This window comes from Phodopus roborovskii, unplaced genomic scaffold (assembly GCF_943737965.1).
Source record: "Phodopus roborovskii unplaced genomic scaffold, PHOROB, whole genome shotgun sequence".
NCBI classification, from domain to species: Eukaryota; Metazoa; Chordata; class Mammalia; order Rodentia; family Cricetidae; genus Phodopus; species Phodopus roborovskii.
The window spans coordinates 3,597,248-3,611,481 of record NW_026126588.1 but is presented as its reverse complement, the minus strand read 5'-3'; the positions used below and the strand labels follow the sequence as shown (position 1 = coordinate 3,611,481).

Here is a 14,234-nt window from a genome sequence, read left to right as displayed (position 1 = left end):
TCCAAGGAAGCCCAGAGCCCAGGGAAGGAGGAAGAAAAGTCCTTCTCGTTTCCAGCCATGATCCCCTTCCTGGTGCCTTCCCTACATGTCCACACTCTTTGGAAGTCCACATGCTTGTCTGGAACAATACTGGATTCATTTGTGTCTAAGAGCCAATGGGAATTTGGGTGCTTGAATGCCACCCCCAGGTCCTGTGGTGGGATCCCTAGTTTCAGCCCCTCTCCAAGTCTCCCTTGGATAGGGCACCCACACTGGCTCAGGCCTGTAGATTGAAACCACCGTCCACCCTCCTTTTTGACAATAACAGAACTCAATTTTATTCAGTCCCTGAGGATGAAGAGTAACTGAACTAAAACCATTCCTTCAAAGCTACCCACTTCCCTTTGTAGAGGCAAGAGGATGCACCAGACCTTGCTGTGGTCCATTAGCCATAAAGGGAACTCTTGTGATGTTTCTGAAAGAAATGTTCATCTCTTATAGAAGAGTACTTATGCCTCCCACCCCTAGCTTCCAGCTCTAGGAGTCATTGTTGCCATGGAGAAAAGTGGGGACTCCAAAGGGAAAGCTCTAGGGATCAGACATGACAGCTATGTCCACTCTGGTGTCACTGAGCTCCAGTCAAACCCAGGATGCCAACGCCTTCCAGGACAAAGTGTCAGGAGAGTGCGGATGTTGGAACCTAAGCACCTACCTGGGGGCCGATCATGAGCTGGCTTTACCGCCCACTTGAATTGAGCAAGATGCTTCCCCTCCTGCATGCAGTATGGAGACTGTGCTACCTTCCCCTAGAGATGGTGGCAGGACCAAGAGCATGAGCATTCAGAAAGCAAGGACCACAGTTGTAGTGGTGAGCAATGCATGATCGCTACTGCCAGGTGTAGTGGTGCAGGCCTATAACCCCAGCACTTGGAAGACTGAGGCAGGAAGATCACACATGGGCTTCATATAGTTGCAACAATGGCAGGCTGTGTTAAGACTCAGGAAGCCAAACTTAATAGTTACTTCTGTCATGAGACAAATGTCTGACAAGAAGCAACTTCAGCGAAGAATGGTTCATTTGGTTTGCCATTCAGGGGACATGGTCCATCATGACAGACAGGCATGATGGGCGGTGGGAATATGAGGTGGCGATCACCGTGGGTCCACAGTCAAAAAGTGGAGCAGCGTGGATGCTGCTGCTCATCTCCCTCCGTTCTCATTTTACTTCAGTCTGTGTGTTTCCACCCGTGCGGAAAGGGGTAGCCTGGCCCAGCTGCACAGATCTGCCCTACTCAGTTAAAGCCCTCTGGAAACGCCCTCCCAGGCACACCCCAAGCTGTGACTCCGGGTGATCCTAAATTGAGTCGTGTGGACCAAAAAAGATTCCCTGCCACACCGGAGAAGCTGTGTAAGAAGGGAAACATTCAGGCGAATCAAGAAGGAAGGGCACTTGGTGGTGTGTTGCAGGCATGGGACACTATGCCAGGGCTTCAAATGGGAGAATGTCACATCTGTCTAAGGGACCCACACAAAGCCATTGTGTCTGAGGCCTGGGAAGCAGGGAAGAGCTGAAGCCCTCGCGAGTAGTTTAACTTGTATCCCAACCTGATGGATTTTCCAGGAAGATGACAGCTGGTCCTTGGGTACAAAGGAGATAAAGATGTCAGGGAGGAAAGAAAAAGCTGGGCTAGGTATAATTACACATACCTGTAATCCCAGCACTTAGGAAGCTGAGGCAGGAGGATTACTAGTTCTAGACCAGCCTAGACTGCACAGTAGGATCTTGTCTCATCATTATCATCATCATCAATAATGATAGATCCCTAGGTAGGCCATCTCTGACTGCTACCAAGGACTTGTGCATTAGTTGCTAAAACCCTCCAACAAGCACAGGGCTGCAATGGTCAGGCTGGGCTAAAGCCCCCCTTCTGATTAGGAAAATCCTCAGCAACATTCATCTCTACAAACAAAACAAAAAGGCACTGCGGAGTTGTAGGAGACTTTAAACAAGCTGCAGGATTACAAACCCCACACCCGCACAGCTGCTGAACGTGGTCTGGACTCCGTTGAAAACAGCACCTGGTGGGAGTGGAAAAGTCAGCTTAGCATTAGGTGGCATCCACAGACATCCAGATAGGGGCGTGACGCAGCCAACCTGCCCTGAGCGTGTTAGAGCAAGTACCTCTCCCCACGGCCAGCGCAAAAGTCCCCCACCCCGTCCAGCCTGAAAAGTTCCACCAGAGACTGATGCTATCCCAGGCGGATTTCAGGAAGCTGAGTAAAGTCAACCTTGAAAATGAACCGCAGGCCTTCGCTAGTTAATCTTAGTTCCTGCCTCTTCCCAATCAGGCCCTGAACTATAATCCATCCTCATTATGCCTCTTTTAAAGCAGCAAGAGGGCATTTCCGCAAGTGTAATTAAGGAAAGGATGTTTTAAGCCTTAGGTCACAGTTCTCCTTGTATCACAACTCTGTTTCTGTTCCTATTACAGCCATACACACATGTACACACATACACATTTTTATGTTTATACATACACACATACACTTATACATGCACATGTATATATTATACACATATATGTACACAATACACAGATAAATATATAAATGCATAAGGCATATATGTATACACACACATGCACACATGTATATACATACACATACAAACATCTATGTAGACACATACACATGTGCATATGTACACAATACAAATGCACACATATCTATATACACACATAACATACACATATACTCATGCATATACACATGCACAGCCACTCACACAGAGTCACAGAGGTGTGCACATATGCACAGAGTTTTACGCATACCCACACACAGGCTGCTTTGGAGGGAGGCTACTCACAAGCCCAAGAATAGATGAAATGTAGGCATTACAGTCAATGTCACTAGCAACTAGGAGCCCCTCTACCCAGTTGTCCCCATTTTGCACACACTGTGGTAGCATACACACCTAATGGGCATCCAAGGATGTGGAGAAGGGCTGCCTGCCTGGTCTCTCCCCAACGGGATGAAGCGTATAGACTGCAGCCTACCTGCTGTATACATGCCAAGGGAATGTTAGGATGAAACTGTATTATTCCTGAGCGAGTTTGGCTGCTGTCAGGCCTCTTTGGCTCCTAAGACTGGGAAGATTCAAGCCCCATCTGTGAATTGCAATTAACTTTGGAGATGGGGATTAAGTTGGGTCATGTTTGAGAATATAGGGACATTTACCTTGAAGATGAAACCCAAGTTTGAGAATTTGGTGACAAATGTTTTCCAGATGGCTCATTCCCATGGGCTCACCCCATGTCCCATCACCACCCCACAGCCTAAAAGCAATCACAAGTTAGAGCTGAGTGTCCCCAACTGCTGGTGAGTGGAGGTTCCCATAAGCCCCCCTCATTTTATTTGTGTATGAACATGAACCTACTGACCATTCGGGCCTCAGTGTTTCCTGAAGTTACATCTCATTCATGCAGACCATCCCGGTCCCCCATCCAATTGTCCCATCTCATCCCCACTATGGTTCCTACCAGTCAAACCCTGCAAATCTCTCTAATTCTAGTTCTTACCTAGATTATACCAACAATTATATACATCTTGGGGGGAGACACACCAACCATTGAATTTCCTTTTTGGAATATTTTAAGATCTGGTAAAATGATTTCTACACATCACAGAACCATCTCAATGCAAAGTCAGGGGTCTGGACCAGCCCACTTTATTTAACAGATATTCCACTACAGTTCAGATGCTTCCAGAAGAGACTGGGAATGTAGGTGGCGGCAGAGCACTTGTCTAGCATGCATGGGATTGTGGGTACAGTCCCCAGCACTGCTAAAAGAAGAAAGAGAGGGTGTGTGTGTCTGTGTGTGTATGTGTGTGCGTGTTAGTGTGTGTGTGTGTGCGTGTGTGCGTGCGAGTGTGTGTGTGCGTGTGTGTGCGAGTGTGTTATCCTCCCAGAGAGTACATGCACATGTACATACTTGTGTGTATTCACACACACAATTTGAAACCCAGCCGGGAGTCTTCAACCCTGAGATCAGGGAGGGAGCTGTTAAGCTGCCCCAGCTGGCAAGTTCTATTGACTTGAAGGGATCTTAAAGATTAACAGGATTAGCCTCCTCTCCGTTTAGATGAGAAGCTAAATCAAAAGAGGAAAGGGTCTTGGCTGGAGGACCAAAGCTCTGGGCTTAAAAATAAGCAAAAACAAGTGAGTTCATGTGGTGTTGAGGATGCTATTTTCCTGTAGAGTCAAGTGCAGAATGGTTTGGCACACTATCCACAATTAAGACCTGAGGTGCTGTAGTTGCTCCCAGAGCATTGTAGAGACCTTTTGGGTAGTTTACAGAAGCTCTTGGTTCAGGGGTGGACACGGCCACACTTTTCAAGGCAGGTCCAAGGTCATGTCTCTATTACAGGATCCTACAACTGTCCATGGCTGACTGAACATGGGAGACGGCATGGCCCAGGTTGGTGTGCTTGCCAGGAACTTGACATATAGCACTCCAAATGGGGCTTCCCATTAGGCTTTAGCTTCTAATTCTCCACTCCTTTCACAGCCGTGGGCACCTGGCATACCTGCCCGGCTAAGGCAACAGTCACCATTCCTGCCTGCTTCCACTGCTACCAAACAGCTACCTGAAAAGCTGGCAGGGAAGAACCCAAACAGACTGGGCACCCAAGCAGAGAGGCCACGGGGCGAAAACAGCAAAAAGACTAGAAGAGCCTGGAGGAAACAAAGAGAAACCATAGGTTCAAGTTCTAGAAAACTTAGGGAGAAACAGAGGAGATCAGAAAAACAGAAGAGCTGCAGGCGGATGCCCAGAGTGATGGGGGATGGCCTTCGCCTGCTCATCCTTGCCCTCTCCCCCAGAGAGCTAGGTGACCACTTGGGGATTGGTTTACTCGATACCTCAAGCTGCCCGGTGCCTGTGTTAGGCAAGAAAATATGCCAGCTCTGACCAAGTGTGTCCTCAGCGCCCAGACAGCTACTCTGTCAGGCTGTAGATGTCTGTGAGGTGTAAAGAAGATGCCCCGGGGACACACAGCTGGTGGCATCTGCATTGTTTTACCTGGTTTTCCTGCTCACCTTCAGGCCTGTAGGCGAGACCCTGGCTTAGGAGTCCATGTACACTAGGTGACACAAATCTGCCATTGCTTGGTTGGCTTGGAGAGGACAGTGACAGCTTCAGGACAAAAGAAGGGACCCACATTCCCTAAGAAGCAAATACAATATAGAAACATGCTCTCAGGTAGATACTGGGACGTGGGGCTTCCCAGGTTCTCACTAGGGGTAGAGTGGAGTGGGTCACCCAGGATATGAGGGTTAGTCTTGGTTAATAACTTGGAGAGATTTAGAATCATCTAAGGAACATATCTCCTGGCACACCAGTGAGGGCGTTTACAAAGAGATACAGCTAACGAGGGAAGACTCACCCTGGATGTGGGTTGCACCATCCCATGAGTTGATTCTCTGGACTGGGAAAAGTGGGCACAGGGTCCATGAGTCAACCCAGCCGGGGACAGCCTAAGAGCCGATCCCCGTGTGTGCGGACCACCCGAAAGGGCAGGGCGGAAAGAGAGAGTGAGCAGAGTGAGGGGGAGTACGTACACGAAGTCACACCCACATCCCTGCCAACTGCTGCCAGTGCCAACGTTTTCAGAAAGCATCCCCCCAGGAGCATCATCCAGAGCAAAGGTCACAGCTGTCGCACTCCGTTCCCAAGCTTTATAGCAAGTAAGGGGACCGGTCTTCCACGTGTGTGCTGTCCCAAGTGTGCAGTAAAATCCGCCTGCACATGGGGCGCCTGTGTGCTGGCTGTTAGGAGTTCCAGCCCTCCCGAGGCTCTGAGGGTCTGCCATGCACCACAAATCAGATGACGACTCTGGGCTCGGGAGCCCAATGAGAGCCAAAACAACAGTGCAGAGAGCAGAGGGAATAAATTCCACACCAGCTCCAGGTCACTCCTCAGTTCTTTAGGGCAGTGGGCTCTGGGCTGGCACGGAAGCATGGTCTAAGAACTTGCTAGAAATGCAAATTGGGCCCCCACCCCACCTGACTTGATGGCTCGGGACTCCCACTGCAATTTTGTATGTCAAGTACCCTTTGCCAGCCCTCCAGGGACTCTCATGCACCCAAGGGGCTAGGAGCCATTGTTTCACTCATGTCCCTGATAGGCAGAATCCTATGCGGCATGAGAGGTTCCTTCCGAGACGAACTCGAAAGTGGTACCCTTCTCAGGCCCCGGGGACAGTACAAGATTGGTGGTGAAAGGCGATGAGGGTTGGTAGATGGGGCCAAGATGGGGGACTTGAAAGGTTACAATGACACGGTGCAAACTTCCCCATGCACCCTCCAGGAGACGCTGAGCACGGAGGCAGATAGAGCAGGGATGTATGGGAACAGGAAAAAAGGCAATGGCCAAGCAGAGAGGTTCACAGCGCCAGGGAAAGCCAAGAACTGCATCCCCACCCTTCTCGACATCAAGGCGGAAAGCCTCCGTGGCCTCCTCATGCCCAGGAAGACTCTTAGGGCCTCAGAGTCCACATCTACTGCTCAGACTCCGTGATTACACAGCCTTTTACTGTGCCACTTGTTTTGTGGCTTGGAAACCAGGAGAAAGCTGGGCTGGGAGTGTGTCTCCTCGCCTCTCAATCCCTAGCCCTCCCTATATGAGCCTGGCCGTCTCTTCATGGTAATACTTATTTTTATTTGTTTTGTTGTTTTCTATATATATTTGTAATCTTTTCTTATGTTACATATAGATCCCAGTTTCCTCTCCCTCTTTCCCTCCCTCCCTCCCATGTCCCCCGACTCCCCTCCCATCCCACCCCACCCCCCCACTCCACAGGCTACAGAAATCCACAGAGACAGCTGACCTGAACAAGGGGGAGCTCATGGACCCCCAGACTGATAGCTGGGAAACCAGCCTTGGACTGACTCAGACTCCCTGAACATGGGTCTCAGTTAGAAGGCTTGGGCAGTCTAAGGGACCTCTGACAGTGGAACCAGGTTGTATCCCTGGTGCACAAAAGGACTTTGGGAGCACATTCGCCATAGAGGGATACTCCCTTAGCTTAGAGGCAGGATGGAGGGCCTAGTCCCTACCCCAAATGACATGGTAATACTTCTTATGTGGCAGTGTTTTATTGGAGCTCTCGGTCTGAGAGCCCATCAGAGTGGGAAGGTAAAGCATCTGCTCACACTGTATCTGCTCATACTACATCTGTAGTCAGGGGGGGAGGGGTAATGCGGGTGCTCGGCTCGCCTCGTCTTTCCTTTCAGCCCCCCCCCCATGTTTGCACCTTCAGGCTGGGTCTTCCCTCCTCCGTTAATCCTTTCTCTAAACACCTGGCTTGAACACACTCAAAGGTATGTTTCTATGGTGACCCTAAATCCAGTCAAATTGATAGTGAAAATTAACCACTTCTTTTACATGTATGGGTGTTTGGCCTGAGTGCATGTGTGTGCCTGGTGCCCAAGGAGGCCAGAAGGCTGTTGGATCCCCTTGAAATGGAGTTACAGACAGTTGTGAGCCACCACATGGGTGCTGGAAATCAAACCCAGGCCCTCTGGGAAAGCAGCCTGTGCTCTTGACGTCTGAGCCATCCCCACCAAACACCACCCCCCTCCATCTGTCCTTTAGGGGACCTAGTGAGGGCTCTACAGATGTCCTTGTTGCCTTCCCCCGTGGCAGCTCGACAGCTCCATCCAAGGCCCCAGCACCAAGGAGCTGTAAAACGGCTTCTGAGCCAATGAGAGGCAGCTGGTTGAAGCGTTTCCCAGCTTTTCATATGACTCATAAATTTGTTACATGGTGAGGAAATTCTCTGAAGGCTCCTTGGCAGTCTCGTCCAGTCTGACCAGTAGCTAAGAAACACACAGCCTTCTGGTTACAAAAACACACACAGCTTTGACTCGGGCCCTAACTGGGGGGTCACTTGACAAGCTCTCCTCGCATTCACAGCAGCCTTCTCAGGGACAGCGGGGATTTATTAGGAAGACACACAGCAAAGCAGCCTTCCATAGGTCAGAGAGGGCTCCGTATGGGAGAGCTCACACATGCGCACGCTGCCGTGACAATGAAGCCCTGACCGGGGCAGACAGGGACTGCCATCCCTCGCTGCCAGCAAGCCTGCAGCGTAAAGCACAGCCTGGTCCTCACACCTGCCCGTAGGCACGCCTCTGCCCAGTGCAGCCAGCTCCTGTCCTGCCCCTGCCCTCCTAGGTACACCGTCCACCTTCGGACTCATGTGTCAAGACAAAGAAAGCAGGAGGCCACATTCCATTTCTTTCCAGCCCAACTTCGGGCCAACAGCATCCCCAATACATGGAAACACAGGTGTTGGATCTCTTTGAGAGAGAGTGAGGAGAGCAACCTGGGATGTAATTCTACTTCTGGGTGGTTCTGGATGGTAATCAATGGTGTTTGCTCTGTGTTGACCCATCATGGTTTCAGTCATCAACGGAACAGTTCTTTGCCCTGTGGCAAGCTGCAAGCTCGCCTCTTTGCTGATGCAATAATCCATATCAGACCAAATCAAACCAAATTAGTAAAAGCCCACATTTAATGGTTACAATGCTCCCAGGTAACCTTCCAGTCCCCTAGAGAGGAGATGGGAAAGGGAGACCAGAAAAACCACAAGTCTAGTTTCTGGGAGGCAGTTTAAATACCCTGTAGGAGAGGTCCTGAGCATCTCTAGGGGAGGGGCCATCATTTGGTGGGCTTTCTGAGATGCAGCAGGGTTTGGAAGGAGATGGGGTGGGAGTTTGGGAGGAACTTTCACCTTAACATCCCAGACTCTTTGGGCGTATGGATGGTGAAGCTTCCACCAGAACCCCAGGGTCAGCAGCCCAGGGATGGCACCACCCACCATGGCTTGGGTCCTCCCACTAATTGAGAAAATGCCTTACAGCTGGATCTCATAGAGGCATTTCCTCAGCAGAGGCTCCTTCCTCTCTAATGACTCTAGTTTGTATCAAGTTGACACACAACCAGCCAGTACAGGGGCATAGGAATGGTAATTACAAGCCTCTAATGGTTGTAGGAAGAGGATTTGGGTCCAGGCTATGAGCAGACACCAAACTGCTCTAAATGCCCAACAGCCCTGAGTCTAAGCATGGATGCTCGGGACACATAGATGCTCGGGACATGAGGATGTTCAGAACACGTGGATGCTCGGGACACACAAATAGCATGCACCCGGGAGGGGCTTGTCATGGAACTTTCGGGAAGAGCATTATTCCTCCCCCCCTCCCTTCATCCAGGTGACCTGCTTTGGGCAGCTGGTTGCAGAGATGGGTAGCCACATGCATCACTTCTGAGCAGAGACTTTCAAGCCATGTATTCTAGCACAATCATCTTTCTTTTCCCCTCTGCCAGATGAGAGACGAGAGCTACTCCTCAGCCCAGAGCCCAGAATAGGGCACAGTGTCTCGGCCAGAGTTGTTAGAGCAGTTTGATAACATAACCAAGCAAAAGCTGACTGATGGGTGCCCGGCAAACGTTTGGGAGATTGCAGTAACTAGAGAGAAAGGGATGGGGGACAGAATTAGGAGAGTGAATTATGATTGAGATGATGGCCAAGAGGAAGAGCCCAGGGACGGGACCATTTGCAGTAGACTGGATGGAGTATGGCTAAAATTGGGAGAGAATTGAGGGAGGCAGTATGTTAATGTTCTTATAATCAGGACCATGCACCCTCAGAGTCCTTTGCACATATGAATTCTACATGAGAACTTTCCAGTTCCTAAGAATATTCACTTAAATAGTACACTTTGGTTCTCTTTCAAAATACGCTTCAACCTCCTCTCGTAGCAAAAAGGGACTGCATCCCAATGCCTTGCTCCAGTGCAGAGGATGGCCAAATAAAATAGGAGTTTCACGGCAGAGTATAGAAGGATCTGGAAAGAACTCCAGATTCTTGCCTGGGAATAAACATGTTTGACTTAAGAGGCAGCATTTAATGGCCTGAAATTCCCAGTCATTTACAGTCCCCTGCAAAATGTAGGCTATGAGGACATCCCAGGGGGAGGGGCTGATTGGCAGGGCTTGCTATGCCCACCCCCTGGGGATTCCCCTCTCCCCTCTCAGGACAGCCACATCTGAGCTACAGAGAGAAAGGCACACAGTGAAGGCTGGAGCTAAGCACTCTGGAACCCAGAGGCTGTTCTAGGGTCGGAGGTGAGTAGTGAGGGGTGATTGTGTGCATGTGTTTGTGTGAGCACACACATGTACACGTTCAATATGGCAGAGGAAGTCGAGGCAAATAGTTTAATCACAACCATCCCTTGAGGCAATTTTGCATCATTTTCTCATTAGGAAATGCAATGTGTGGTATGACTAATGGCCAATCAGCCGGTAGCTCCAGCGCCCTCCTCACCCCCATTACAGTCTGATGAGCTGGGAGGGGCTTCCGCCTTCTGCTCCAGAGCTGCTTCTGGGTCAGAGTCTAGTGATGGAGGAGAGGGGCTTGTTTTCAAAAACAAGCCCATTGAAAGCTGGGGACAGGGCCACCTCCTGAGGTCCCCACACTCACCCTTGCCTGGGTCACAGCAGGAAGCTTCCAGTTTCTTCCTCTGTTCTTCCCATTGCTCCCCACCCCCACCTCTGTTCCTTCGTCTGTCTTCCTTTTCCACCGTGTTCTGTCCCTCCGTCCCATGGAGTACCCCCTGTCATTTTCCACTTCCCGTTTCCACGGTCTTCAGTGTGTTTTCCCTCCATCGCATGAGCCACCGTCTTTATTTCCTTCTCTCTGCCTCCTCTCTCCTGACCCGTGCTCCTGACCTGTGTGCATGGACACATGTGTGTCCTTCATGGTTCCTTCATGGAAGACCTCAAATGTAGCTTTTGTTTTCCAACCTCAAAGCCGTAATCAAGGCTTTGTTCTAACAGATATGCCCCACCTCCTGGAATCACTACATGGTATTGTCATCCACAAATTCCGTGCTTAAAAACCATGAAATAAAGTTACAAGAAGAAAGGAAGGAAGGAAGGAAGGAAGGAAGGAAGGAAGGAAGGAAGGAAGAAATCACGCAGAAGAGATAACTAAGTAGTTTAAAATGCACTGCTTATTGTGGGATACTATTTTAAGGTGTGTTGCATTTGTTTATGCTATGGAACATTTGTTTCAATGATGGATGCAAAGATGTGTTGCATTCTTCTATGTTGCATTTGTTTAACTGCTGTGAAGCTGTGATTCTTCGCCTGTCTAAATCCCCTGATGGTCTAATGAAGAGCTGACCGTCCAGGAGTGAGGCAGGAGAAAGGGTAGGCCGGGCTGGCATGCAGAGACAGTGAGTGAACAGGAGGAGAAATATGGGAAGAGGAGAAACAAGAAAAGGGGGGAAGAAGAAGCAAGATATAATAAAAAGAGGGCATCGTGGGCCAGCGAGACACGGAGTAAGAGTGGAAGTAAGATGCGCAGAAGAAGAGGAAAAAGCCCAGAGGCAAAAGGTAGTCGGGGATAATTTGTGTTAAGAAAAGCTGGCTAGAAACAAGCCAAGCTAAGGCCAACATTCATAAGAAAAGATAAGACTCCATATGTGATTTATTTGGGAGCTGGGTGGTGCCCCCAAAGATCAAAGAGCCGGAAGAGCAAAGGAATGAAGAGAAGAAACAATTACAACTGCTCTTCCCAAGGACCCAAGTTCAGTTCCCAGCACCCACATCAAGTAGCCCACAGCCACCTGGAACACAGCTCTAGGGGTTCTGATGGCTCTGACTTCCTCTGGCACTGTGATCACATATGTATATCTACACATAGTCACACACAGGCAGAAACTGAAAATAATAATAATAAATCTTTATGTTAAATCTCACAATCTTGTGTCGGATGCACTCACAGCTATCCTGGGCCCGTGTCTCTACCACTGCAGTATGGCCACAGCTGTAAAGATATAAGGCTGCAACTTTCTTCAGCTGCCTCCAAGCGCTCTATCCTTCCCCTTCTGAGGAAGCGAAGGCCGAGTTGGGGTAAGGCCCTCACATCATCTGGAGTCTGGCACCATGCTGGCATTCTGCAACATGGCCTCCGTCTACTGTATCTACTCCACCCTCACTCTGCACGATGATAATGAGACAATGCCCTCAGGAAAGCAGCTGGTGTCCATGTTGAACCTTTCTCCCTGGCTTGTTGCCAAGGCCCTGGCCAGTGTCAACACTGGGAACCTCCTCTGCAACGTGGTGGAGGTGAGCCGGCCCCAGGAGCTGGACTGCACCAGCAGGCCGTCCTGCCCCCTCCATCGCTGCTGCCCCAGATGAGGAGAAGAAAGTGGGAGCAAAGGAGGAAGAATCTGAGGAGTCTGATGATGATGTGGGCTCCGGTGTCTTTGACTAAATCTCTTGTTAATATGATCAGGAAAAACCTGTTTTTAGAAGAAAAGGGGAAAGGAAAAGGAGCCGGGCGATGGTGGCACACACCTTTAATCCCAGCACTCAGGAGGCAGAGGCAGGCGGATCTCTCAGAGTTTGAGGCCAGCCTGGTCTACAGAGTGAGTTCCAGGACAGCTAGGGATACACAGAGAAACCCTGTCTCAAAAAAAACCTAAACCAAATAAATAAACAAATAGGAATATAAAGCTTACCACTCCAAATGTGCCACATGGACCAGCATCCCCTGACCTTACGGGAGATGGTTTCTAGGTGGATGAATGAGTGAGTGGAAGTTCTGTGTCTGGGACTGCAGGGAGGTGCCAGCAGACAAGGGTGAGGGAGTTGACCACTGAGCCTGTGAGCACCCTCCTGCCATGATGGAGCCTGGCAAGGGAACACAACCAGAAATGCCCAAACCCAGAGAACCTGGCCACAGAAGGGCCATGCCCAGCATCTTCACTGTTCAAGGCTCACCATCTTCTCTGTCCACTGCCCTGAGGGTTTAGTTGTGAGACATGGGAGAAGGCACCAGACAAGGCTCTGATCCAGGACCCAGAACCAGTTGCAATCAGTATGTGTTTGGGATTCAAAGCCTCTGGCTTAGCCCTGGCTCGTGGATGCCATGGACCAGTCAGCCTCCCCTACAGTCTCAGGCTTCCCAGCTAACCAATCGTGTGGGGCCTTTCTCCACCAGGGAGCAGCAGGGGCTGGGAGCACATCTACTTGGCATGCTTGTCATGTCCATGATCAAAATCCCTACCAGGTGAGAGGTAGAGACACTGCCCCCTCTTACTTCCCCTCTCTGCCTTTAACAAGCCTGGGATACACACTCGATTCACAACCCTCAAAACACAATACAAACCAGCACCCTGAGCTCCCTTGGAGCTCACTAGAAATACAGTCTCCCAGTCCCACCTCAGACTCTGCAGCCAGACCTGATCCCCAGAGTGAAGGCCCCCACGCAGAAACACATGGAAAGTGCATCAGCCTGGGACCAGACGATCTGTAGGAGCCACATGTCCCAGCAGCCTCTTGCCAAGGGGCCTGTACACTGGACTTGATCTCCTCATGCCAAAATGAGGGGGGAGGAGGGCTGGGGAGGTGGCTCAGTGATCACAGTGCTTGCCACGGAGCTCAGGCCTCCAGAATCCATGCAAATGCAAAATAAGCATAAGGACTCATGTCATGGCCGAGACGGAAGAGCCCAATGCCCAGCAAGACCAGGCAAATCTGCAAGCTCTGGGCTTGACTGAGAGACCTGCCTCAGAGGATAACAAGGAAGAGCAAATGAGGTCTCCACATGTCTGAACACACATATGCACTGTCTCACACATGCAAAAACATGCATACATATCCGTGCATATCACACAACCAAAAAAAAAAAAAAAAAAAGGAAAAAACAGACAGAAAAACATCTAGCTGAATGTGGAGATTTGAATGTAATTGACCCCCAATTGGCACTATTGGGAGGTGTGGCCTTGTTGGGGGAAGAATGTCACCATAGGGGCTTTGAGGATTCTTATGTCCAATGTCTCAGTCGACTTCCTGTTGCCTGCAAGATGGCGGACCCTCAGCTCCAGCACCTTGTCTGCCTGCATGCCGTCACACTTCCCTCCGTGATGATAATGGACTGAACCTCTGAAACTGTAAGGGACCCCCCTGCAATTAAATATTTTCATTGTAAGAGTTGCCAAGGTCATGGTGTCTCTTCATAGCAATATAAACCTTAACTAGGACACTGAGCTCACAGAGAGGTGTTTTCTAAAGAGCTGTTTGTGACGAGGGAAAGACTACACAAACTCGCCATGAATTTGGAAAAGGCCTCGGAAACCAGGAGTAACACAACAAATCACAAGCAGCAAGAGTGGAGTC

General features: G+C 49.9%; 1 protein-coding gene across 1 annotated transcript; it reads left to right on the top strand.

Annotated features, from left to right (window-relative positions):
* Positions 1-12,014: 12,014 nt before the first annotated feature.
* LOC127236571 (60S acidic ribosomal protein P1-like) lies at positions 12,015-12,327 on the top strand. The gene is made up of 2 exons (XM_051204282.1): positions 12,015-12,204; positions 12,248-12,327. The coding sequence occupies exons 1-2, from the start codon at positions 12,015-12,017 to the stop codon at positions 12,325-12,327; spliced, it is 270 nt and encodes an 89-aa protein (XP_051060239.1).
* Positions 12,328-14,234: the final 1,907 nt, after the last annotated feature.